Source organism: Podarcis erhardii, assembly GCF_964252035.2.
Source record: "Podarcis erhardii genome assembly, chromosome: 1".
NCBI classification, from domain to species: Eukaryota; Metazoa; Chordata; class Lepidosauria; order Squamata; family Lacertidae; genus Podarcis; species Podarcis erhardii.
This window is the reverse complement of record NC_138497.1, coordinates 97657662-97685228: the sequence shown is the minus strand read 5'-3', so window position 1 is coordinate 97685228 and position 27567 is coordinate 97657662. Positions and strand designations below refer to the sequence as shown.

At 42.7% G+C, this 27567-nt stretch overlaps 1 protein-coding gene across 2 annotated transcripts; it reads left to right on the top strand.

The window, feature by feature from the left end:
* Positions 1-1788: 1788 nt before the first annotated feature.
* Positions 1789-27467, top strand: LYPD1 (LY6/PLAUR domain containing 1). Of its 2 annotated transcripts, none has more exons than XM_081874063.1 (3): positions 1789-2050; positions 5353-5490; positions 27016-27467. In XM_081874063.1, exons 1-3 carry the CDS (start codon positions 1933-1935, stop codon positions 27252-27254), a joined length of 495 nt encoding a protein of 164 aa, XP_081730189.1. In that variant the 5' UTR covers positions 1789-1932; the 3' UTR covers positions 27255-27467. The 2 variants fall into 2 exon arrangements, with proteins under 2 accessions (XP_081730189.1, XP_081730190.1); XM_081874064.1 differs by lacking the exon at positions 1789-2050 and adding an exon at positions 2928-3322.
* Positions 27468-27567: the final 100 nt, after the last annotated feature.

Here is a 27567-nt window from a genome sequence, read left to right as displayed (position 1 = left end):
TTTTCAGCGAGTCAAGCGCGCGCGCGCGCGCGCACACACACACACACACGCTCCGAGCCGTGGCGAAGGCAGCGGGTGAGGTTTCGCGCCTTTGGAGCACAGCAGCGCGCGAGAGCGGCGCGCTCCGAAGGGCCGCTCGGCACGTTGTTTTCCCACAGAACGAAGCGCTTTCCCGGTGCTCAGCAGCACTTGGCTGAAAACGCTGAAGGGCGTGCGTTCTCCGTTCCCTAAGACCCTCTTCGCGCGGGAGGAAGCGCTGCCTTCCTCGCGCCTCGTCCTTCGTTTTTCCCGCCAAAAAGATGAGCGAGCGAGGGGGGCGGCGGCTCGAGCGCGGCGGTGCGTGCCTGAGCGCGCGCCCTTTTGACCACCTAATCCTACTACACGCACACACGCTTGCGCAAAGCATTCCCTCATTTAAGCTCGCCTATTTTTGTTGTTTGGTCAGAGCGCATTGGCGCCTCCTCACTACGGCACAGCGTCACTTCCTCCCCGTTGCCTCGGAATAGCGTGAGTTGTTTGGTGGACACTGTTAGTGTACAGTCGTCATACATATTTTTTTTTTAAGTGCCCGAGAAAAGAGGCTGCCCACGCATGCTTCTGAATGCATGCGGGAGGCGCGCAAAACGTTAACCCACGCACCCTGTTGATTCACCCACTGTTACTAGACAGAGTTCAGAACAGGGATGGGCAACCCGATGTGTTTGGACTCCTAGTCCCATGAGCCCCAGTCCGCCTGGTCAGTGGCCAGGAATGGTGGCAGTTGTGCTTCACCCGTATCTGGAGGACCAGAAGTTCCCCATCTCTGCTTCAGGAACACGTATCCAGGGAATAAAAAGCAGTAACAGATGCTTTTCTCTGACTTGTGCAAACAAGTATTAAATGTTTGCGTATCGCTCTCAAGTATTCAAAGCGCTTCACGCTTTGCGACCCTTACAATAATCCTATATGGCAAGTAATTGTTATCCCCCGTGTTGCATGTGGGGAAACTGCTTAGGTTAAACTTAGCATAAATTCAGAGCAGACACAAGATTTGAACACTGACTTCCTGGTTCAAAACTTGACAGCCACTATGCAAGTAAACGCATAACGTAGCCTTCAGCAACTGCTCAGGCTGCCCTCTTCGTGCGGGGGGGGGGGGGGACACCTTAGGTGAGCATTTCGTGGTGCATCCACACCATAAGGATGCACGCGCGAATTTAGCAGTCTGGCACAGAATGGGGGCGTTTTACAACTCATCCCTCTTTCGTTTTCTTAAAAGTCCGTTTCTAGTCCTCAAGGGTGTCGGGTATGTTCTCTCTCGAAAGTACAGAAATACTTTTGGCCGGGAGACGACTTGGCGCATCCGCTCGGCCTCCCGCGAGAGCACCCTTCACCTTCTTCTCTGCAGTCAGTTCAGCAAGCTGCCGCCTCAAATGCTGCCAAAGCGCCACATGAAAGACAGGAGAACATAAACACCAAGCACATCCCTCTCCAATGGAGGAGATGAGTGTGTGCCGGTGTGCACGCCTATAGTGTGACCTGTGCGATCATGACATCTGAGGTATTAGCCTACTGCCCTTAGACACCCCCCCCCCCCAACCCATCGCCAGCAACCTCAAGCTGCTCCTCAAGCTGTTCTCCACCTGCTCCACAACATGAGCCGGCCCGGCGGTCCCTGCACCAGGTTGACACTATTGGGGACAGGGCACTGAAGCCGCCACTGCTTGATATGTGCCGATTATTTAGGAGCAGAAGGCATCGCCCTGGGAAAAGCCCAGACCGTCCAGACCAGAACGAGCTCTTTTCTTTGCACGGCTCCGTTTGTTGTCCCTCGCGGCTGTCTCTGTATGGAAAGGGCGGCCTTTTTCTTGCGCCCGAGAGAGGCTTCCTCTCTTTTCCAAGTGCCTCAGGCAGTTACAACAGGCGGCAAAAGCGCAACGTATATAGTCTAGGATGGGAGAAACGTCGCCCACCCTGGGCGCACTGGAGACGAGACGCGCCAATACAGACACCACACCGGTGGAAGGCGCTATCGGCGTGGGACAGGCCGCGGCCCTCCTACTGCGGGCGGGTAAGTGAATGGCTCCCCTGCCTCGTCGGCTCTCAGAGCGCGAACCCCCCCCCCCCCGCTCGGCCTTGGTTCCAGTTCACGTCGTCCACGGCCAATTAATGTGTTCGCACAACCACAATCGCGCCCATAAAAGCGCGGAGGGGCGGGGAGGTGGCGGCAATCAGAGCGGAGGAAACCCACCTATTAGCCACTAATTGCAAAATTACTTGAAAGTGGTTGATTGATTGTAGCAGCCAACTAATCCACTCTCGATGAGTCATTTTGACTATTGCATCTCCACAGCGTTTGTGTGGTTTTATTTATTCATTCATTCGTTTTAAAGGCTGCTTAGGGAAAACTGATCATTGTTTCAAGTGGGGGAGAGGGAGTCTCAGAACCACACACCGTCCTAAGGCGGCGGCGGAGGAATCTGGCGAGGGTATGAAAGGGGGAGAGACTGCGTGAAAGTGAGCGTGAGTGACAGAGGGAGAGAAGACCCTGGTGGGGGGGTTGAAAGAGAGGGAGAAGCCTGAGCAAAAGAGTAAGCAGCTGTTTAAAGTTGGTCCACGAAGGGGCTATTGTACAGCTGGGTGTTAGATGAGTGCCGATCTTTCCGTACCAATCCAACTGGGGACGCGGCTGCGTCGGAGGAGCTTCCGCGTTAGCCCCGCAGGTGGGAACTGAGTGGCTGACCGCCGGCCTCCTCCCCCAACGCAGCTGCGGCGCGTGCAGGTGTTTGGAGGGTGGGAGGGGCTCCTCCCCCTTCGCCTCTCCAAGCTGAAGGATTCTGCCCGTCTCCATAAACTTTCTCCCTCCTTCCCCCCTGCAGGAAAGGGGGGAGGGGGCACCACGTGACCCCGGGAAGGCGGGTGGGGGTTATTCGGTGGGTCTCTCTCTCTCTCTCCCCGCCCTCCTCTCCCTCTCCTCTTCTTGGCTAGGCGTCTTCCGCTGTAGTTTCAGTCTCTCAACTCCGGCGAGGCTGGAGGGAGCTCTCGCAGGGAGGACGAGAGGGAGCCGGGGCTCGGGCGGGCGATGCGGACTGAGGCGTCGCCTGCTGCCCCCGGAGCTCCTCTCCGCAGCGGCTGCAGCAGCAGTCGCACCAGTCCGACGAGGCAGAGGTGCGCGGCTCTCCCGGCGTCGCCCGGCTGCTGCTGCTGCTGCTGCTGCTGCTGAGAGCTGCCGTGCCTTGGCCCGCGTCTCCTACCGCCGCCGCCGCCAGCCCCTCCGACGGCTCCAAGAGGATGTGGCTCCTCGCCGTGGCGACAACTTTCTGGGGATTGTTGCTGGCGCCAGGTAAGAGGGGACGCCCGCCGTAGCCGACCCCCAACCCCCGCCCCGCCGACTCGAATCGGTGCCTGCCCGGTGCCAAGGACTCCTCGCCGACACTCTGCAAAGTTCGCGCCTGCCATTCAACAGCTGCTGCTGCTGCTGCTGCTGCTGGCACCAACTCTGCAGCTCCCGCCCCAGCCAGCCAAGAAGCCGGCGGCGGCGGCGGCGGCTGCTCCTTTTGCTACCGGTCTCGCCGGCAGCTGTGCCCTGCCCTGCCTGCCAGCTTGAGCCACCGCCGGACCCTGGCTCCTCTGTGTGCCTCTCCCGAGCAATGCGCGGGGTCACGCAGCCCACCCGTGGTCATCGCCGCCTCTGGAACCCGTCCGCTTCCCGAGGTCTCGCTCACAGCAGCAAGGAAAGCTTGCTTGCCCATCCCTGCTGCGCTTGTTTCTGGAAGAGAAACTCGGCTTTCCAAGGAGAACTCGCTTGGGATCTGTCTGGGAGCAGTCCACTTGCGCTGCCTAAGGGACGCTGCCGAGGCGAGCTTCCCAGACAAGCCCTGGGAACTTCCGCGGGCAGATCGCAGCAAGCCGTAGAGCAGCAGCCCCCGCCCCATCGCTCCCGCGAGTCTCCTTCCCCCTATTTCCCGGGGAGGGGTGACGATTCACACTGGCAAGCGGTTGCCCAGGAAGCCCTCCGCTTAGTCGCCAACTAGCAACCCTCGGAACAGAGGATTATTCTCGGTCTGTGCGTCACGGTTACCCTCCCAACCCCCGTGTTCCTTGCAGAGCCCTTCGGTGGGGAGTGTAGTTAGTAGTTTCCCTGCAAACTACCTTAAGGAGCAACAACGCTAGGGCTGCCCGTCAGGAGCTAGCAGGCACCTGTTTAAGTAAAACAGCCCAGATACCTACTGCCTGGCCCCACGAGTTGAATGGGGAGGAAACTCGACTGAGTAATGGCAACTATTCAGGCATCCTTGGGCAGCTAAATGACTAGCTGAGCTTGATTTTCCGCTGTGACCGCACTGAAGCCAGTTCCCTGCGTGCTAGCCCGATCAAACCGCTCCTTCCAATGATCGCACTTCTTTATTTTAAGGAGACATTGCTAAAAGCACAGCTTCCCACCTCGTCTGTCAATGGGTGTGGGGCGGCGTTGGCTATCCCGTCCGGATCTTTCCGTAGCACCCAAATCCTCCAGGAGCGCTGGGCGATCTAGGATGGATGCCCTTGCTCAGGCGCAGCTCCAGCAGACAGTAAATATGGGGAAACTCCCCCGGCCCTCGCCTTAAACTTCCAGAAGACCCTCGTTTGCATGATAAAAGAGGGAAGCTAAGGATGCTTTGCAGCTGTAATTGTGCATGGCAAAATAGTAATTAAATCATTGCAATTAATTAGTAGTTAAGTAAACCCTTTGGCACAGAAAAGCTCTGGAGCACATCTATTAGATTTACTTTTTCGGTCATTTGCTTGCTTTTTAAAAGCCTAGTGCTTAAAAAAAACACAACCCTACACCAAACCTTTTAAGAAGGAAACGCAGAGAGGACAAGATGGTGAGCAAAACAGATCAATTTTGCTACTGCTCATTATTGTTCATTCTGCCCCCTGCTGGATACAGATTAGGTTGATGAAGCCAGAAGGGTTTGAAAACTTGGAAGTGAACATAACTGATAATGAGTTTTGCCCATGTTTAAAGGTCTGATGTGGAATGAAGTTGGCAGATTATTAAAGGATACTATATCCTTAAACCATAGTGTTGGCTAAAAGGACAACTGTTACAGCCAAATAGAGAATGAATGAATGTGTATGTATGTGTGTGTATATGAGAGAAATTAAATAAAAGGAAACTTAATATACAGCACAGTCCTAAGCATGACTGCTCAAAAGTAAGTGCTACTGAATCAATGGGACTTGCTTGCTTACTGCAAGTCTTTATTTATGCTTATGAAATAAGTCCTATTAAATTCAATGGGGCTTATTCCTATAGAAATAAACACAGAATTTCTGCATTAAACATTATTCTTAGCACATGCTAAATAATGTTTCTTTCTATTCTAGGATTTGCTTTGCAAATACAGTGCTATCAGTGTGAGGAATTTCAGCTAAATAATGATTGCTCGTCCCCAGAGTTCATAGTGAATTGCACTGTGAATGTCCAAGATATGTGTCAAAAGGAAGTCATGGAACAAAGTACAGGTAGGGTAAACTATATCAGTTCTGTCTCATTAAGTCTCTTCCCTTTTCATTTTATTTCCTGTCTAACTCAACTCCATAGGTAATTCAAATGCATGTTTATAACACCTTTATTTTGATTTGAATTGTTAACCGTGCCATTCATTTATTCTGCTGCATGTCACAGGGTTCATGCTTCCATTTTACATTGAAAATGCTGAAGCTTACTTAAAACAAGTTATCAAAAGTACAATAAAACAACACTGGAAGCCTCAGACCTCTTTAGAATACTTGGGAATTAATAACAAGTTCATTTAATCTCATTACAGTTAATTACACGGGCCTTCTCCCATCAGTTGGAGGGAAGTGTATTGAATTAGTAGCTGCCGTTATTTACTCTAGCAAGTCACATACCCAGTGGTTGATCTTTAGGGAGAGCGGATGTGGTGAACTGAGCTTTCGGCCATTAAATATAATGGAATTGCATAAAATGGGCTGAAGGTTAGGAGGCTCTGCTTTGGTCTTGGGAATAAGGGTCCTAGATTATTTATTTCCCGTGTGGAATTTCACACAAAAGGGCATGCTTTGCAAAAGTAGCTGACAGTCAGTTAGCTGAAAATGTTGATGACATAAATTGTTCTTCTGTGTACCAAACCATGCAACATGGAAGGATTATATTTTTTAAAACAGCATAGATCACGTGATCCATGCTGGTTGCTATCAAACAAGTTTTGGATTTACAATTGTACCTAGGGGGAAAAGGTCTTTGGCATCTATGGGAAAGCCCATATAAAACCACTGATTCTAACCCTTCCTGAAATCATATCTGGCTTATAATCTCTAGAGGGGTGAAATTGGGACATACAAAAGCAAGACAATAGAAGATGCAGAGAATATTGTGTATCACTGACATTGGAGATTATCATCCATCTTGGGATGGATATATTTGCTAAAGGAGATCAACAAGTTATAACTGTTGAACTAGGAATGCTTCAGTACCCATGTCAGTAACACTGGGACCTATCTGATAATGGAAGACATAAATATATAATTACAATATATTTGGTTTGTTAATCATAAAAAGAACAACAGCAACAAACCAATGGTTGTTTAGTAAATTGGGCCTTTTTTGTGGTAAATGAAACAAGTGCCACAATAACCATTATTGGTGACCAGCGTTTAGTAATTTGTTTCCTCTTTAAAACCTGTGAAAATGAATGGGTGAGAATTGTCAGTTACAGATAGGTAGCCGTGTTGGTCTGCCAACACCAACATCTGGGAATGGCTTGCTTAAACCTCTGGGAATGGCTTGCTTAAACCTTTGGGATACCTAGATTTTTAAAGCTCATACCAAGAACTGACTTAGTTGGTCTTTAAGGTGCTACTGGAAGGAATTTGTTTTGTTTTGAGAATTGTCAGTTCAGCACATTGCTACTCCAGGTAGAAATCCTGTAAATAAAAGCACTAATCTTCTAAATGCACTGTTAATGATCTGTGTAGTTGTAAAGAATTGGACAGTGGTGGTGGGAAAAGATCTCTCTGCTCTCTGAAAGTGCAACAAAAATATACCCCCAGGTTCAACACATAAACATTTGAATGCACAATGCAGAGCAAACATTTCCTCTTAATCCTGATACTACCTGGAAATCCTCCTGCTAGAGAGAAATTTAACACCATTATGATGCTCTTTAAAACTTAAAAGCAATTTTGGAAAGGTATCTGAAATACAGTTTTAAAGACTCTCACAATAACACAAGCAGAACATTCATATTTTTGTAAAAATATAGAGAGATTTCAGTGGATTGAATGGGAGGGGGCTGAAAGGCCATTAAAAACATCCCAGTGGAAATATTAAAGTGTTTTCCTTAGTTGTGCTTTTTGAGCATTGCTTCTTCTGGCCATAATATTTTTATTTCAACTTGCAATTTAAAACTTTTAACAGCCTCCCAGAAACCATTTTGGTAATCTTTTAAGCTGAAGGTTAGTGAGGCAGAAAAATCTGTGCTAGCAGTAAGGCCTTTATCTGGGAATGGCTTGCTTAAACCTTTGGGATACCTAGATTTTTAAAGTGATGAATTGTTGGAGTTTTTAAAAAATCAGATTTACTACTGGATTTTGAAACTGATTGATAAAGCTACCATGACTATGTTAAGTTCAAAGTAAGAACCATTCTAATTGGATCTTAAAACATTTAGAGTGACATAAATATGCTTTCCCCACTGGAGAGAAATTGATTTGTAATGGCTTCAGTAAGAGAGAGGCATTTTAAACGATACTTTTTCTTTGAATTACTCAACCTATGAATCTTGTATCAAGTTGTAACAATAGTACCCGACTTAACAGCAGAACTTCCCCTATGCATATCAAGCAGCAGTACACATACTATCTTACTGGTCTGCTTAATTTCATACGTAAATATATTTGTAACTTTGATCAGGAGTTTCCATGATTGATGACATTTCTATATATTCTTACCTATATCAAAGACATCCCAGTCTGCAGTTAACCCAATAGGCAAGGCAACAACACTTTGATTTTTAAATCAGTTTTGTCCCATTGCAATCAATGGGGTCAAGGTTGTGATACTGAGCACTCTTACAAGAAAATTTCATTCACGCTAGTAAGACTTAGCTCCATATATGTGCTTAGGATCAGGTTATGAGTAGCTAAATCCAAGAGATGGTAGGTTACAGGGTACTGTGAAACAATTCAGGGCTCAAATAATTGCCTCTAGTGTGATTGTGTTCAGCTAGATTTTTGTTTGCTTACAGATACTTAAAAATGTGTACAAATTTTTTTGCCACATTCCTATGCTTTAGCACATGTCTAGCTCAACATTTAACATACCATTTCCCAATGCTGCTTACTTTTACACTTGTTCAGCACTGAAGAGATTTCTTATTCAAAGAGAGCCACTCAGTTTGAATTTTTAACCCAATATATAAAATAAATAAAATTGCAATCTTGCAATTACAGGTTCTCCTTTTGACTACTAGGGCTAAAATCAAATTAGTATAGATTTAATAGTTTTCTTTAGTAAGATATGCATTTCTCTCAGTGCGCATGATTAAGGTTTCTGTAAATCTTACTTCAAAGTGAAATGCAACATATTTTGTTCTTTTTTTTAAAGGCAATGTTGTCTTTTAAATTGTTGCAACCGTCCTAGGACCTTATGGTTAAGGGCAGGCATAATTATTATTATTATTATTATTATTATTTAATTGAAACCATGTTAATGGTCCAAATCAGTAAGCCAATGGATCCACACACTTGAACATGCATTTAGCTATTTTCCTGTTTTGCAATATATAAGATCACTTATTTACATACAGTTATATATATATATTATCTACATGTTAATGGTGGCAATGTGACACAAATGTTTGTTCGTATTCATTAAATGGAACGATGACACCTACGCAGGTCAATTTCGGTACTGAATTCTTTTGTTTGTTACACAGTACCCAGGCACCAGAGTCTCCCTTTTATCTTAATCCAGATAAAATAAGGAAACCTGTGACTTCTCAGATGATGTTGGACTGCCAACTGCCATCAGCTCCAGCCAACATCACCAATGATCCGGGATGATAGGACTTGTAGTCCAACAATATCTGGAGGGCCACAGATTTCCCACTTGTGATCAAAAACGTAAGAATGGCCTTTTTAGATCGGCCACTCTGTACATTAGATGGATGTTGGTCCAATGTGATGTTTTTGGAAAGTCAAACTGAACGACACCCCCCCCCCCCCGTTCTTAGTTCTATTATCTGGGGCTCAGAACAGGCATACTGCTGTGATTTTAGGTATTGTAGCTAACAGTCCTGTATAGAACTATTCTCCATTAACGTGTATGTGTGTGAGAGAGAGAGAGAGAGAGACTCTTCAAAACCAGTGATTACAACCACATCTTGTGATAGTGAATCCCATGCATTAATTATGAACTGTGTGAACCACTACAAATTATAGCCTAGTATTGAAGCAATGCTTTGGGGGTTTTTTTTAATGCTATGCCCAGTTGTTCAGTTTTGGAAATCTCTCTCATACCATCCTCCAATCATAGTATGCCTCCCCTCCCCCCCCCTCGCAATAAGTTCTAGGCTCTTCAGTCTTGTCTTACAGGAAGGTCTTAAAACAGTAGTCCAAAAAGCTGCATTAATTTTCTTCAACTTGTCTTTTTAACGACATTGTAACCAAAACCAAAACACCAATGTTATATGGGCAGAATTATCTGTGTGTAGTGGGCTTTCCCAATTCCCCCTCCCCCTCCATTGCAGTCTCACAGGCCCATGATAAGTTTCGCCTGTGGATCAGACAATCCTTAGGAAAGGCGTGGGAGATGGTTCAGAGGCTGCAGCTGGAGACAGAAATGCTGACAGTCAGATGGAAGCAGCTTGTTTATGCAAACTGCCTCACACTAACTTTTAATCATTCTGCATGTTGTTGAAGCCCATGCACCACATACCAGGTTTTCTTCCCTGAAGGTTACAGGGGGCTACAGAGAGGAAGGGTCAGGAAAACCCTCTTGTGCAAACAGATTTCCACACACATAATGTTGAATACACTAAATGTGTACGCACCAAATGGTTTATATAACAACATCCTAAGACCTGCTGCATTATTTTCAGTTCCTTTTGTAATTATGAAGTAGTTTGGCTTTTCACCATCTTGACACCTTTTAGGATATTTGAGTAAGAGGAAGATATCGGCATATTTGACTTGGATTCAAATCTTAGCCTGTAGGACACCCCCCCCCCAGGCAATTTTAGATCTCCCGGTGTCATTTCTTCATTTGGAAACAGAATTGTTGTGGCTCAGCTCACACAGTTAACTAATAAAGAATGATAAACCAATTTATAATTAAGTGCCATGTAAATGAATTAGAATGTACTTCATTGAACATGATTATTGGTCAAGACAGACCCATTTGTAAGTTATACAAGCTAACATGCCAACCTTTACTAGAGTAGCTTCTAGCAGTATCCAAATCAGAATCAGTCTGTAGAAAAAACATATGACTGACGGAGAAATTTCAGAAAATCCAAATTTAAAAACAGAGTAATAGATTTGATTGTAGATTTAGTGTGGATACTAAGCAACCCATAAAATAATCACATCAGACTTACTGGGTAGACATTTCTACAAACAATGCAACATACTTTCATTGCCTAATTAAAGAGAACAAAATGGTTGTACAACTAGTGGATTTTCACTAGCGAAAAGCACTTCTGTGAAGTGAGACACCTTGTTTTTGTTGATTCCACCTACAAACTGTCCCATGCAATGCTGCTCTTCACAGCTGTGGAACACTCTGGAATAGTGTGGGATAAGGAGTGTGATGGGCTGCAGTGGATGTGTGGAGGAAATTGGTAAAAATGGGATACTCTTCCTCACGTAAGTGGCAGTGCTTTCTGCTTAGCAGTTCAAAGCCAGCCGTTGGAGGCAACCCAAAGTTTTCAGAGATAGTGGAGGATGAAGGAGTTTAGATTATACATGTAGAGAGGTAAATGGGTTGACTGAGTGTAAAGACATGTTATGGATTATATTCTGGTTGATACTTTGCATGTGTGAAACCTCAGACTGATGTGTGTAGGAAACCAGCAGAACAGAGAGGAAGGCCAGGTAGTGTCAAGTAGCGCTGGCAGTGAATGCCGAAATAAATTCTAAATTGTAAGAGAGGCACAGGATACCTAGTACGTTTAAAATGGAGGGACACAGCCAAATCATGGACAATAATGTGAGTATAAGGGTATTCTGTTGCTGAATGAGCTAAATGAAATAACACAGAAATCCTCTTCCAGATCTATAGTCTGATTCTCACACCAGCTGCACCCGTGAGATATATATCATTTGTCTGCTGCCTGCTTTCTTATACAACTCAAGGCAGCATCCCCCAAGGGGATCACCCATCCAGGTAATGACCATACCTAGGTGGTGCAGCAAGGTGGCTGTATGAAGTGTCTTTAGACTGTACTCTGAGGACGATGTAAAGCAGGCATCCCGAACCTGTGGCCCTCCAGATGTTTTGGCCTACAACTCCCATGATCCCTAGCTAACAGGACCAGTGGTCAGGGGTGATGGGAATTGTAGTCCAAAACATCTGGAGGGCCGAAGGTTGGGATGCCTGATGTAAAGCATGCCAATGCACCATCACAAGGTAAGAACAGTTATATGGATGGCATATAAATAATAAAATTATTAGTGGTGCTGTTGCAAACTGAGGCTGAACTATTTGAAATCACCAGTTTCTTTTTAAGGACTAATGCCCTCTTTGCTTTGAGACCAGGAAGCTATTAGTGGAGAAGACCATAAAACAAGAACATCTTACCAGGAATCTAGCTTGTACAGTCATTCCCAATTTCACCAGGAACACATACTTGCACAAGTCAAACTCTAACTAGGTATATTTTGAAGTGATTCCATTGAACTCAACGGGAAATGGTTCCAAGTGAGTTTAGAGTTGTGTATTTTAATGACATTTTAATAAAACTTTGCTAGCTGACAATGATATTTTCAAAATGTGAGAACTTGCCTTCAAAGCTGCTTAGATTTCAAGGCAAATTTAATAACTTCAGTCACACAGGCATGTACTGTTACATGTAAGGTAAGGAGGGCTCAAGTCTGGGCATAAGGGAATCCTTTGTATGCTGCTTTGAATAAGAAATAAGTGAACTAATGATAAATCAAATATAAATACACCACATGCTACCATACAAGTACAAGGAAGTTCTCTCTGTTAGTGAAATGCATGATCAGAATAGCAAAAGGGTGTAAGAATTCAGATGTAGGCTACAATTCTATATACACTTTCCTGGAGGTTAGTGCCATTGAATTGAGTAGGACTTACTTATAAGTAGGCATGCCTGAAAAAATGCTGTCAATGCAATTTCAAGAAATGCAGTGCAAACTAGCTTTTGTAATTGTGACAAATATTTATCGCTAATTAAGGAAAGTATTCAGCAACAAATCTGGTGGTAGTTAGTGATTGCCATCAATATACAGTATTTTGCTTCATCCCAGCATGGAGTGCAAAGCATATCCCATGGAGAGTACTTTGGGAGCTTGGTTCTTGATATTAGTTGTCTAAATTCAATTTCCCCATCATGGCAAATGAATATGGAGAAAGAAATTGAGAGTAGGAAGGAAGAAAAAGGGGATTAGGTGCCTATCCAACTAGGTAATTTTATATGGTTTCTGAACTTTTACTGTTATGTGGCTTTTAAGCACATATTTCCCATTGTTTCTACTCCATTCTTCTGGTATAAGCTGTGTTACATCATTTGTAAGAGAACCTGAAAAATAGTGGTATGGGCTTGGGCTTAAATACTTTTTTAAAAAAGGAAATAATAAAGTGAAAAACTAGAAGCCATAATGTCAAACTGTCCAGAGAGCTGAATTTCTACTGCAACTGAATTTACCAGCAACATGATTCCCTTAAATAAAATGTTTTGGATTTTAAAAATACATTTGTTCAGTTTACAGTGGCATTTTCCTGTGCATGCAAGGTTGTATAAAATGCTGCAGTGCAATTAAAGCAATTACTGTAATTGTGCACTTCAGCTAGTATGTTAGGAAACTGGGTACAGTGCAGATTAATAAATGCTGTTTTTAAAGCTCTGCAAAACAAGTTATTTTCGTACTAATTATTAGAAACCAAGACAAAAACTAATTTTGAAAAAGTTCCCCTTAATTATTTAACTCATTGATCTGGTGCATGTGTAATTCAACGGCTGTCGCATTCAGTTTTGCCTTGCTATGACCATGATGAGCAAATATATATGTATCTAATGAAGCTTTTACTACAGTACAGCTGCAGTACAAAACAATCAGTTGCTGAGTTTTTGTTTTTCACCCACCTGTCAAAAGGAGAGGAACCTCTCCCGGGAAAAGGTGACATACTAGTTGTATCTATGTTAAAGGTGCACATTCTCCCCGTTACTTTAGTTAAGAAAGGCTGAAAAATTGTATATTACTCGCATTTGCATATTGATAACATTTTAAAAACTGAAAAAAATTCAACATATGTGAGAACCTTCCTGTCATTAATATTCAGAGCTAATTGCTTTATCTTTGGTATCCCATGGTCTGAAACTTGGCTGTTCGTTCTCCACATTTTTAAAAGAGTCAATCCTGTTTATAACATATTGCTCATTAGAGGTCAATGGAGAAAGTAAAATTGACTCTTAACACTCCAATAATGTACAGTGGGGTGGCTAATATTTTTTTGGCCCAAGGACTTTATTCAGCCAATCCTTGGGGGAAGTGGCTCTCCCACAACCTCATTTATTTGTACACAATGGCACACAGTTTCCCCTCCTGAGTAGATCAGTCGCAGGTTGGCTCCTGCCAAATCACACCTTTCGACTGTGGCTCAGAGTGGCTAGGAGCCTGTCCATATGCTCCCCCAGCTTCTCCTCAACTTCTCTGGGGGCCAGACCAGGCTCCCCCCCCAGACACTTCTGGACACCTCTGGTTGGCGCTATTAGAAGGGGCTTGGGGGGGTGGAAGATGGACAGTGATTGCCAAGAGCCTGAGGGGGAGTGTCAATATATCTTCTTGCCAAGGACACAAGGGCACCTAAGTACGCCCCTGATCAGTTGAGAAAGGTTTATTTTTCTGACCTGTTCATCAAATGATTGACATGATGATTTTAGAGATGGTTCTTCGTATCCACATCTTTGTGCCCACCTACTTCAGTGCTGTCTACTTCAGTGGTTTTTCTTTTCACCATTGCCACCAAATCAATGGGTGGGGGCTGGGGGGGTGACAGAATAATTTCTCAGGAGGCCTTCACACTAATGTGCCTGAGGTGCACATTCACTTTTAAACTCTGTATTAAATTCTGTGTGTGCAGATATTATAAACCGCCCTGTGATCCTCGGATGAAGGGTGGCATGAAAATTAATATATAAAAATAAAATAGATGCAAATCTACCTGGGGGGGGTACTGCACTGGTAAGAGGGCTTTTTTGCTTAGAAGCACAGTCGTCTCCTTAATACAGTCCTTTTAAAAAGAATGGGGCATGCATTCCATATTACACAGTTTAAAATGTGTTTGGACAGGATACTCAATTGTGCTGGAGTGGTAAGGCTTAACAAGAAAGGATGAGGAGATGTGCATCTCTTCCAATAAGTTATTAATGAAATAGGCTTCCCAGAGTGAGAAGCAGGGGCATTTGCTGCCTTGGTTCCTGGACAACTGCATGAAATACAGTGGTATCTCGAGTTACAGATGCTTCAGGTTACAGACACTTCAAGTTACAGACTCCGCTAACCTGGAAGTAGTACCTCTGGTGAAGAACTTTGCTTCAGGATGAGAACAGAAATTGCGTGGCGGTGGCAGCGGGAGGCTCCATTAGCTAAAGTGGTACCTCAGGTTAAGAACAGTTTCAGGTTAAGAACAGACCTCCAGAACGAATTAAGTTCTTAACCCAAGGTACCACTGTAGAGGCATTGCAGCCAGTTCCTTACTGTCAGTGTTTGTCTGGAATAACTTTATAGTTGCCCATATCTGAAGCACCCAGCTCCTTTCTGTTGATGATAAACAAGGCTGCATGCAATGAAAGAATTATGGTATATGTTATTAACTTTCACTATATGCTATAAATTCAGAGCTTCAGATATATTACCATTCAGGAAGTGTTTTCAGATGCTAAAGCTGTAGGGCATGTTCTCTTATTAATAAATTGCTTCCAATCTTACGGTTGCCTGTAACACTACAAAAGAAGCAGGAGATGAACTAAATTAAGTGCATTAGATAAGGTGAAACCATGGAGAGCTTATAATAAATTGCTTTTTTTTAGTACTTTTAAACACAGTAAAGCAGTGATGGAGCTAGAAGTTGACTTGAAATAGTTTATGATTTGGAAAAAACATGAAAAGAATAAAAATGCAAAAAAATTGATGGATTATTTTAAAAGGAAGTTGCAATTTCTGGTTGAGCGACTTTAATTTCTCACAATGATATGGACAATAGCTTTTTATGTTTTTCCATTTCTTGGACTTGTTCTGAGGGGATATACAATGATCAGATATGGTGCCCACAGGCTGCTATCTTAGCAGTTCAGTTCTAAGCTTCCAGACTACTAGAGTGTGGTTTAAATTTCACATATAAATGAATAAATTCCAGAACAATTTGCAGTGACCTACCCAGATCTATGCACTATACTCCCCTTCCCTTCTAAAAGTTTATTATAATGACAAGTGGATTTAATGTCAGCAATCCTTTACATTTTATTGGTACGATCTCTGAGCAAGCATCTGAGTACTCTTATCCACTGCTAAACCCAAAACACCAAAGGGCTAGAAATTTTATAGTACTATTACTGCTAATGATGCTGTCACAAAGAACTGAAAGCACTTCAAACAGTCAGCGGTAGGGTGCTGTTTGCAGACAAAACAATGATATAAGGAAGCTGTCTCATAAAACTATGGTGGCTGTAGATGTCAATGTCATATTCTCAGTCTTGATGCTCATTTTGTTATGGGCTCACATAGCCTTTCCTACATAAAATCCATCTTTCCATTGTTGTTTTAACTTCAGTGTTGTTTTAAATATGCATATGTGCTTAGATTAACTATAACAAGATTCTACACACACACACACACACACACACACACACACACATTCCAATACCAATCACTGAGGTTTGCAAATCTGATGATGAGAGCAACCCTTGCTGGTGCACTGATTTAGATGTAAAGGTACACCACAGTTAAAGAAAATCATGGAAGGGGAAAGGGGGAATAATCTGTGTAGCAGGGAGGTTAATTGAGTGCGTACCTGAATGGTATATTCCAAATTTCCTAAACGTTATTAGAAAATCAGGGTATGGATCCAAACTTCATTCACATATGGGCTTGCACATTAAAATGGTTCTGTATACCATTTACAAGAAGGCTTAAGAACAACGGAGAAAAACAACATGCCTAAACTTTGCTTCAGTGACTCCACAGATAAAAAGAGCATGCCAATCCCCACACTGTCTCCAAAGCTGGATCTCATTATAAAGTGGAAATGCGGCAGTAGCCCAACCTACAACTGCATTAGGAATATCATGGATACAGCCATTTATCTGTGGCATTAATTGAGTTGTACACTATGAGCCATACATGTATCTGTAAGTCAGTGCCATATATGGTTTGCTTGAAAGTTTAGGAAGGAGATAGTCAGACAACATAGACTTTAGCTGATTTTTTTTTAAGACTCCCCCCCCCCCCGCATACAAACCACCCCCATGTTGAGCTCCTGCATCTTCTTCCCTCCCACACAATGCAAATACTAAGCACCCTGTTCATCTTCCCAATTAACAAGCCTCCACCCCTTCCTGTTCTTCTGGCCATTCCACACACCCCACTTTGATCTTCAACCCAATTCCAATATCTCCTTCCTTCCCCCTTTCCTGCAACTTTTATCTTTCTCACATGAGGCAGTTGATGAAGAGGGAGAAGTTCAGGACAGCCATTTTTCTTTTCTTTTCGGCATTCTGTTCTTCTTGCTTTGCTCAAACAATGGCATAAGTTTGAGTAAAGCAGAGGTGGAGGCACACTTAGATTAAAACAATGGTGGAAATTGAAGTAAAGCAAAGACAGAGAGATGCTGAAGGGTTGTGGGCTTTTTAAAAAACAACAAAGCAAAAACCAGTTTTAAGGTGGAATAGCAGAAAGAGGTGCAACACAGAAGCTAAGATTAAAAAAAAAATACTATTGGAGACTTTTAAAACTCCCTTCTTGCTGTATGAAAACATTGTCCCTTTCCCCCTGTGTCACCTCCTGCTCAATCAGATCTCTCCCATAGTTTCAAATGTTTTTCCCCTCTCAGTGTTGCGCCATCAATGCTTTATTTAAATCTCTACTGTTTAAAACCACCAATCTCCTCTGTCTCCTTCCATCTCTGCTTTATTCTGCTGTTGTTTTAAACCACCACCTTTTCATTTTCAGTGATCTCTCTTCTCGCTCCCATCACATGGGCTCTGCTGTTGCGCAACCTGCCATCTCTTTTATCCCCTGCTCCTGCTGACGTTATGCAAATCTAGTAGTGCGGCAAAAAAAGAACACAACCCTCCATTGTGAGCTGTGTGGTGACAGCCTTACATTTTTTTTTTATGCCTATAGGAATACTGTATATGGGTGTGCAAGAGCATCTCGTGTAGAATATATATGTGCGCATTCTACACAAGATGCTCTTGCACACCCATGTTAGCAGTGCTGAACACTATACAGTAAACTCGTGAAGGGAAGACAAATATCTTAAAACACTCCTGTCCCACAGCAGCATCCTGGGGATTATTCACCCCTGACATTTTGGAGATGTGTACATTTTGTTTACTGCTTATGGTGTTAGGCAGTGCAATCATCAGTGTACACACAACAGGAATGCTTGCCACATCATCAGCCCTTGCATAAATCAGCCCTTAGAGGAATGTAGCATCTTATCTCATAAAAATTCCTCCTGCCAAAACAGATTATTTGACGGATTACTTCATTCGTGTACATAAGGAAAGCATGTTAAAGAGTTACTAGAAGCATCTCACTCTTAAAGCAGAATGGTAATAATTTAGTAAAACATTATACAAATTAAACAGTGTGCTGCTTTTTATACACAATGCTACCACATCACTCCGACTTCTAATACATTTTGAATTCCATTGGATAAAATATATGAAAACAGTGCTTCTTCTGACTTGTCAACAATGATAGACAGGGATTCTTGTGAGAAATGCTATAGCAAAGGTTATGAGAATATATTTGTAAAAGGAGGACACATCACTTACTCTATTTTATGGTTGTGTCTACATAGGTATGATCTCTTTGGTCTTACTTTTATACTACCTTGATTACTAATTTATGAAGGGTGTTGTTTCAAAATCTTTTAATAAAATAATATATACAGGGTGAGTACTTTAAAAGAGGCCCCATGGATAGAGAGTATACATGTTCCACGGGGCATCTTTTAAAAGACTCACCCTGTATATCCAATAGGGAGAGTCTGCTTTTCAGAGTCATTTCGGAATCTTTATAAAGATTCCTTGTAGGTTATATACCTGAGAATATGTCTGTTCTACTCTGTTATTTGGACCTAAAAGAATGGATCAAAGTATCAGAATAGAAAAGGTGAAAGAAAACAGAGTCTTCATCTTCAGGACTGAATACTTACAGAATTGTAAATTTTGTACTAAAGTTTCATCTCACATGATTAATTATTTGGGAATATAAAGAAACTATCAGTGTTGCACACTGGGGCAAAAGAATGATAGCTTCACATGTATACCAACGGAGGCTGAGCTGGGTGACCAGGCAGGGGATCATGGGGTTATCCTGGTCAGTTTAGTGTAAACACTGACTATGTGGCAGCTATTAAAAAGGTCAATTCCCTGTCAGGGACCATTAGGGAAATGGTTGAAAATGAAACAAGCAATATCTTACTGCCTTTATGCAAATCTGTATAAAGTCTTGGAATACTGTGAGGAGGAATTCAGCATTGCATTCTTATGATTATTTCGTCAGTGCAAGCAGTTCTGCTTGCCAGGTGGAACAATCCTTTCCTCCTCTCCACATTGTTCTGGGTAGTTGGAAGGGATCCCAAGGGTCATCTAGTCCAACCCCCTGCAATGCAGGAATCTCAGCTAAAAGCATCCATGACAGATGGCCATCTAACCTCTGCCTATAAACCTCCAAGGAAAGAGAGTCCACAACCTCCCAAGGGAGACTGTTCCACTGTCAAACAGCTCTTACTGTCAGAAAGTTTTTCCGTGTGTCTAATGGGAATCACCTTCCCTGCAACTTGGAGCCATTGATTCAAGTCCTACCCTCCAGAGCAGGAAAAAACAAGCTTGCTCCATGTGGCAGCCCTTCAGATATTTGAAAATGGCTATCATATCTCCTCTTTTTCCAGGCTAAACATGCCCTCTTCTGCACATACCTTCTGAGATACAGTCATTTCTCTATACTGTAGATGTTGCTAAGATGGGAAAAGGACGACCAAAGTGATCAGGGTCTGAGACAACTCCCTTAAGAAAAAAGGTCCCAATATTTATGGTTTATTAAAAAACGTGAGTAAGGATGTGTGTGTAAAATAATTCATGGTGTGGAGGAAGTGGAGAGAGAGGTTCTCTCCTTCTCTCATACTACTTGGACCTGGGTTTGGCTAATGAAACTGCAGGGTGGGAGAGATTCAAGACAGTCAAAAGGAAATACTTGGGAATTCATTTCTACAGGATGTTGTGATTGGTACATAATTAGATGGCTTTAAAAGAAGACTAGACCGATTAATGACTCTCAATCCTGATCAGGTTCTTTTATTTCCAGTATCAGAGGTATTGTGCCTCCGAATTGCTAGCGAACAACAGCCAGAGAGCGCTGTTCCTCTCATAGCTTGCTTGTAGGCTTCCCAGAGATAGCCTGTGTGGGAAATGGAAAGCTGGACTAGATAGGTCTGTGGCCTGATCCAGCAGGGCTCTCCTTACATTCTTAAATTTATCAGCATACAGTACATTTATTTCATAAGAAAGACAAAACTTTGATATGCTGTCCATACATTCTTGGACTTAACCAGCAGGATGGATGTTTTAAAGCAGAGGTTAGATGGCCATCTGTCATGGATGCTTTAGCCAAGGTTTCTGCATTGCAGGGGGTTGGACTAGATGACCCTTCAAGTCTCTTACAACTCTACGATTCTATCACCCGGGAGTTCAGGGTTCAGATCCACACTCAGCCATGAAACTCACTCAGAGACTTTGGGCTAGTCACTTCCTCTCAGTCTACTATGCTGAGCCCCCCCAGCAGGAGGAGGAGAACCGTGTACACCATGGTTCTTTGAGTGCCTTAGCAAAAAGGTGGAATGTAAATGTGATTTAAAAAGATCAGTGTGTGGTTCTGCAACTGTATATTAATTTTTTGGTTAGTTAGAACTAAACACAATGTAATTTGAGAGGAGGTAAGGAATGCTATCTGGAGGGGAAGAAAGAACAGGTAATTTGTAAGTGTGGATTGACACTTCCATCAAAGCAAATGCTTTAAAAGAAATTCATTCTCCCTCTCTCTCTCTCCCTCTCTCTCTCTCTCTCTCTCTCTCTCTCTCTCTCTCACACACACACACACACACACACACACACACACACGAGAGAAAGTTTGAGAAAGGAGAGATAAATGGGCCCATTTACAGGAGACCCTTATCAGGAGTGAGCTGAAAAGCCTTTATCAGTTTACGCATAAGGTATTCAATCTTGTCTTTATGAACAAACAAATGGGAATAACATCCAAGAGAAAACAGTCATAAATCACAAAAGTGTATCATTAAGAAAAGAATAATTATTAATTACTAGCCTGTCTATATGATGTGCTGAAAATTAAATTTAATGGAGGCAGCAGAGATTGACATGAATTATGACCAAGTCTGCAAATGAGAGAGGGAGTTGGGAGAGAGAGAGAGAAAATGTAATGCAAAATTTTCTCCATGTAAAAAGGCTAGGGCTTGGATCCTAATTAGACTTCCACAAATGGAAGGACTAATTCTGTGTGTGAATGGAATTAAGATGCTGTAGAGGAGTCTGCCAGTGGGGAAGGTGAAGCTTCCAAAAATAAAAAATAAAAATACATTTCTGTTGGTGGGGTTGTCCTGGAGTGGAACACAGGGCACAATACCACGCAGAGGTTCACTGAGTTTTATTGAGGAATGATGGAGGCTGTATATTATCATAGGACCATAGAATTGTAGAGTTGGAAGGGATCCCAAGGGTCGTATAGTCCAACTCACTGCAATGCAGGGACCTCAACAAATGGTCCCCATCCAATTTGAAACTGTACTGGACCCATTAGCTTTGCAAATGTGCTAACCGTTTATCTATATATAGCATAATTATTTGGTTCAAATCAGTTCTCCTTAAGACACAGATTGCTTTTTGGTATCACCTGGTGCAGAAGTTCCCAACAAAAGATTCTGCCACCCATTTTATATTCCTAAATGAGCTGTCACCAGTGCAATACATATGGAGAAAGAGAGCGTTTCATGAATTGGCTTTATGATCATAAAAGGATAATGACCACAGAGCAAGTGGGATAAAGGAAAAAGGTAGACATTGGAAACTAGAATCTACTTGGTGACTTTGTCTTTGTATGGCTAACCTGTTTCTTGGCCACAGTTGGAGACTGGCTAGGCCAGAACAGAACAGAGGGAAAATATTCCATGACATAGATAGTTTCGATTTCTTACCCACCATTCACAATGAAGTTCCAGGGCATCTGCAGCATACGCCGTGGATTGCATAATGAAGGCGTTAGATGCATCTTTGGGGGAGGAAGTTGCATAACTTTGGAGCTGCCACACCTAGCTTTCAGGTTCTTAGTGATATTTCAGGTGGGATCACAAATTATGGGTTTTTAGATGCAAACAATCTTGGCATTTGCAATTTCCAGTGGCTTGGTACTAAAGTAAGTCAGTTGCATTTAGCTTCCATTGCAATCTATGTTTTTTAAGTTAAATCATTACTACCGTAACTTCTCATTTGACCAAACTGCGGGAGGCAATGGAAGACAGAAGTGCCTGGCGTGCTTTGGTCCATGGGGTCACAAAGAGTCTGACATGACTTAAACGACTAAACAACAACAAACTTCTCATACTGATGACAATAAGTCCCAAGAGCAGCTAACTTTGTATGGACCCAACTCAGTGTGCTAACTTGACAGAAATCAAGAAAACTCCAATGTTTCTGGTTTCTGCAACCTGAACGTGTTGTTTGGTGCTATGCTACAAAAAAAAGAGAGAAAGAAGAAATGAAAGGAAGAAACTTGCTCCCTTTTTAAACTATTGCTTAGCCCAGAGGCACTCCTAGGAATTAGTTTTTTCTAGAAATAACAGCATTGGGAAAAGAGATCAGGGGGCTAACCTAGAGGCACTGAAGACTCCATAGTCTCTCAAGGAAGGTATTAAATGAGCAGACACTATACTAGCACAATCCTAATAATAATAATAATAATAATAATAATAATAATAATAATAATTTATTATTTATACCCCACCCATCTGGCTGGGCTTCCCCAGCCACTCTGGGCGGCTTCCAAAATAATATTAAAATACTATAATACATCAAACATTAAAAACTTCCCTAAACAGGGTTGCCTTTAGATGTCTTCTGAAAGTCTGGTAGTAGTTGTTCTCTTTGACATCTGGTGGGAGGGCGTTCCACAGGTAAGGTGCCACTACCGAGAAGGCCCTCTGCCTGGTTCCCTGTAGCTCTGTATTCACATTTATGCAGAAGCAAGTCCCACTGAATTCAGTGGGGCTTCCAGGTAAGTGTGCACTGGATTGCAGCTTGTGTGGGAAGATGCCAATTGTTCCAACAGACATTGCAAATGCAAAGTTTTGTTAGTTGTCATGACCATAGACACTATGTGCCATATCATTGTCCTGTGAAATGCAAAGGGTTTCGCTTGTGATAATTTGTTTCTATGAGATGTTTCTAGATGAGCTGTTCGGTTTATGGTAATGGATGATAAAAGTGACATTAGATGGCAGATTAGTGAGTTACCACTGCTCCATTTGTTGTTCACTGTGTCTGAAATGCCAGCATGGAACTGATGGTTTCAAAGTGTTTGCCACTGAAAGATGAATTCCTGCAGGTTTGATTGGACGCTCAGCTGTTGCACCATTAGGTCTTTTGAATAGAAGGATTAAACACAGCTCGTCCCAATGTCCAAAATGAAAAGCTTTGCATTGAGCTACATTTTATGAGCATTTTACCTCATTTGGCTCTTTGTGTTATTCAGATTTTTAAGTAGCTGCAGGATTGTTACCGCTGAAAGGCAGATATGAAACCTTTCACCTGAGGTTTTTCAGTTTGCATTCAGCTTTCAAGGACTGATATGGTCTCTTTCATCTGCTGTTACCGTGCAAAATGTGAAGGAAATAAATACATGACTTGTTTTTACAATTGAAAACCTTTATTATCTGTTGCACACAAGGAGGCATAGCTATGTGGCAGCATTTTGATCCTTTAGCTATTTTGTTTTTGTGAGTTTAGCTGCGGAGTGAGGCATGTGTAACAAGCTCTGGTAGTCCATAGTGAACTCCTTAAGCAATTAGGAGATATGCCCTTTTTTGAGATTCTTCTTTCTTGCAGAGCAATTGGTCTTGAATTCCTTTACATCTCAGGCCCTCTGCTAGTATAGCTGCAGCAATTCTCACAGATGTGCTAAAGGCAGCTGGGCTACAGCTCCTACCCTTGATAACTGGCTAGGCTGGCTGGGAGTGACTGGAATTTGAGCCAAACGACATCTGGGGAGTCGCAGGTTCTCTTTCTCTGCTGTAAAGAGCTGTGCCTGCTGCAGCTGCCATGACCATGTGCCAGCAACTATGCAGGAAATAGTAATCTCCCGTAAAATTCATATTCTGCATGGATGCTGATCACCAATGGTCTGCATTCAGTGTTTGAAATTAGCCAGGCGCCAAGTGCATTTTGCACCTGACTTATTGGCCACCTGCGGCCAAGTGAAGATGCCTGGGCACTAGCATGGTGCCCGACATCTCTGCCATCTGGAGATCATTGGAAGTTGACCGTTTTCACACACCAATACCACATCCTGTAGGATCTGCACAATCGGAATGAATTTCAGGAACCAAAATGCTTTTTTCTGCGCAGCCTGGGCAGGAACAGTGAGTAACGTTATAGTTAAATGTTGCAGCTTGTCTTTGCTTACCCCTCCCCACCACTATGCTCGCAGTTGTGAAGAATATTCTTACGTTATAAATGGACTGTGTCACCATTTAGAAAAAGAGGTAGGAATAGGCCAAATATATGTGGACTGCCCCTGGATAAAGTGACTACTTTTCTTTAAGTTCTCAAGTTCTTAACCTGGCTCAAGTTTGTCATCTGAGCTAGCCGCGTGTTTAACAGAGAATCAATCAGAGTCCGTCCATCATTTGAAAAATAAGACTTTAGACCCATCTTGCCCTAAAGTGGCAACTAGACATTCTGGTAAGTGTAAATTTGGTTTAAGGAGCCATTTGGCAGCTAGCTTACAAATCTGAGTTTCTAACACTGTCTGGATTTGGACTTGTGATGAGTAGAGTTCCACTCATGCTGAAGGGTTGAGGAGGCAATTGTTGCCAGTTGCCACACCCCTGTGCCTCATGAAAAGGTGTTATGGGGAGTTGGGAAATCCTCTGGAACATTTCTGGAGGGTGGTGCTGAGACAGGCATGATTAGCAAAAATTGCTCCATCTTTTCCTCTGACATAGAGCCCTACTGGATCCTGGTCTCTTCTGCGAATGAAAGGAGGAAGCCCTTCCATTTACAGTGGGGTTAATCTCAATCCACACCATGCCAAAGCCAAACCAATTAGGCAGAAGTTAGTATAGCCACTAACTGGTGTAGGGAGCTTTTGCAAGTGTTCTGCTAGAAACGTGTCTGAAAGTGGTCTCAATCTTTATCCACTAAGTAGGGTAAAAAAGGTAGAAAGAAGATACTTACTGTACTAAGAGAAGAGAATAAGCCACCCTGTGAATTATATCCGTGTATTTTCTTGATTACTGGTGTACTCATACATGATGAATATTGCATAGAACCTGGATAGCTCAGTTGGTTATAGTGTGGTGCTGATGCCAAGGTTGCAGGTTCGATCCCTGTATGGGACAGCTGCATATTCCTGCATTTCAAGGGGTTGGACTAGATGATCTTTGGGGTCCCTTCCAACTCTACAATTCCTGATTATAATGCTAGTGCTTCTGTCCTGCTTTCCAGTGTTCATTTCAGACTGCATGGAGCTGTGGCTTTTTGACTTCTATACCAGCATGGCATGCTAAATTTCATTCAAACCTGTTGTGGTTTGACCCAACAATGAATGTCATTGAATTGAATGTCATTCACTGCTCCACCACCCTTCCCACACATGTGGGCTTCTATTTGTCTATGATTCAACCATGAAAACAGCAGGAAAGAACTATATGCTGGTATACTTATCCAAATTTAGTCACTTCCATGATTTTCTAGGTCAGGGGGGCTATATATGGATTTCCCTCCCCTGGAACTAAGTAACATAGAAAGAGCACTTAATCTGTGTTGTGTTCCATTAGTTTTCTGGAAATGGCTTCTATATTGTGTGGAAACTCAAATATGACCTGGGAATTAACAGTTTGGGGAAATGGAATAAAACTGTTGGGTGAATGCAGCTACATAAATGAAGGAAAGCAATAAGTTATAATAAGCATAAACAGCTGTCAAGACTTACATTAGTAAAGCAGGCCAACTTCTCATTTCCTAGATTTAATTGCACTGTGTACATGGTCCATATACATAATACCATAGACTTAACTGTAGGCTGGTCCAGTAACCCAATTCAAGTGAATAAACCTTAATCATAAGTATACAGTATCTGCTATGTGGGGGGCGGGGGGGGGGGCAGGGATCCACTCCATTTCCATTAAATTCAAGTTTCTCACGTGCTGTATTTGTCTCCAAAATCATGAACCTTTTAGGGTACCCTGCCTGGGTTCTAATACAGTGAGGGAATACCTAAACGTAGCACTCTTTATTAGTGTGTGCGGTGCAGCTTACAGCTTTTACTCACAAGGATTGCTAAGTTTAGTAAAACTCGTCTGTTCTGTTCCATTTTCCTGCTCATAAAATGTGGTTTTCCATGCAATGTTCTATGGATCAGGTGGAATTCAACACTGTGTTAATACAAACATTCTGTCTGCATAACAGCTTGCCAGATGGAACAACGCCCCCCACCCTGTGTGCTGTAACTCCCTTTGAACCAATTTTGGTGTGTGTGTATTGTATTGTATTGTATTGTATTGTATTGTATTGTATTGTATTGTATTGTATTGTATTGTATTGTATTGTATTACACACACACACACACACGTAAAATTTAAAATACATATTTAATGTACATTATTACACACATTCAATTAAAAAAAGGTGCAGAACAGTCTCTAGAGGGCTTCTTACAAGGCAAGTCATTTCGTTCTGACTTCTGTTTATCCAACTTTCTACAGCAGCCTAGTTACAAGGATGGGGAAAGAGAGAATATTTATAATCTTAGTGTTTGTGAGTATTGCTCTGTAGACTCTCCCATGAGCTTTTTCTCCGTTTGGGGCTCATTTCCTCCCCGCAGAAAGTGCCTAAAAGGAGAACTTCCTTTAGCACGTTGCAAATCAGAAGCATAAAAAGAATCATGGGTCTCCTTAAGCTCCCGTAATGCTGTTTGGAATGTGATCAAACTTACATGTACTCAAATCTTAAATAGGTACAACTTTTAAAGTTTTAAGTGCTGTATGCCTCAAATGTATTGATTTTGCGATTTCCAGGCTTTGTGGAAAGCAAAAGCAGAAAGCGGGGGGCTTAAGAATAGTGCCATTTATTTAAAGCCCTACATTTCCTGCTAAGATACACAAGAGGTGATGGTGGGCTAAATTCTTTGGAGATGCGCTGAGAATCAGAACCACTATTACGGAAAACTTGGCAGTCTGTTTAAACTAAAAAAAAAGCTAACATACAATAGAAAGCATGTTTGTTCATATCAGGCTAAATAAACTTTTGTTCTGTGTCACAGGGATCCTGTATCGCAAGTCCTGCGCATCCTCTGCAGCTTGCCTCATGACCTCTGCCGGATACCAGACTTTCTGTACTCCAGGGAAGATAAACTCTGTTTGTATAAGCTGCTGCAATACTCCACTCTGCAATGGGCCCAGGCCAAAGAAGAGAGGAAACTCTGGCACCATGCCCAGGGCTGGTGTATTAACAACCATACTGCTCTCTAGCTTGGCATTTTTAACACCAGTACACTGCTGAACTCTAATGGAAGATTTTTTGTTGTCGTTGGCATCGTTTTGTCCAGACACAGCTGGTTTCCATTGTAATGTTGCTGTTTGCTTCCAACTGCTAAAAGAAGAGTTTGATTTGAAAAATCCTCAGCAACTTCGTTAGCAGCAGAATAGGTCTAGTTGTCCTGTCTTTCTGGTAAGCACTTAAAAAAAAAAACAAAAAACCCGTCACCCGAACCCATATTCATTTATGTTATTGGGAACGTAGTCTATTGAAACAAAGCACTTAAACTTGAAGGGTGCAACCACATAGGCTGCAAAAAACCATTTGTTGTGCTTTT

What these genes read in the sequence shown, in the direction of transcription:
- LYPD1 (XM_081874063.1), top strand. Translation starts at nt 1,933, where the DNA reads ATGGGAGAAACGTCGCCCACCCTGGGCGCACTGGAGACGAGACGCGCC. An exon ending in GGCCCTCCTACTGCGGGCGG is followed by an intron (nt 2,051 to 5,352) that starts GTAAGTGAATGG and finishes TTTCTATTCTAG; the next exon opens with GATTTGCTTTGCAAATACAG. An exon ending in AGTCATGGAACAAAGTACAG is followed by an intron (nt 5,491 to 27,015) that starts GTAGGGTAAACT and finishes TCTGTGTCACAG; the next exon opens with GGATCCTGTATCGCAAGTCC.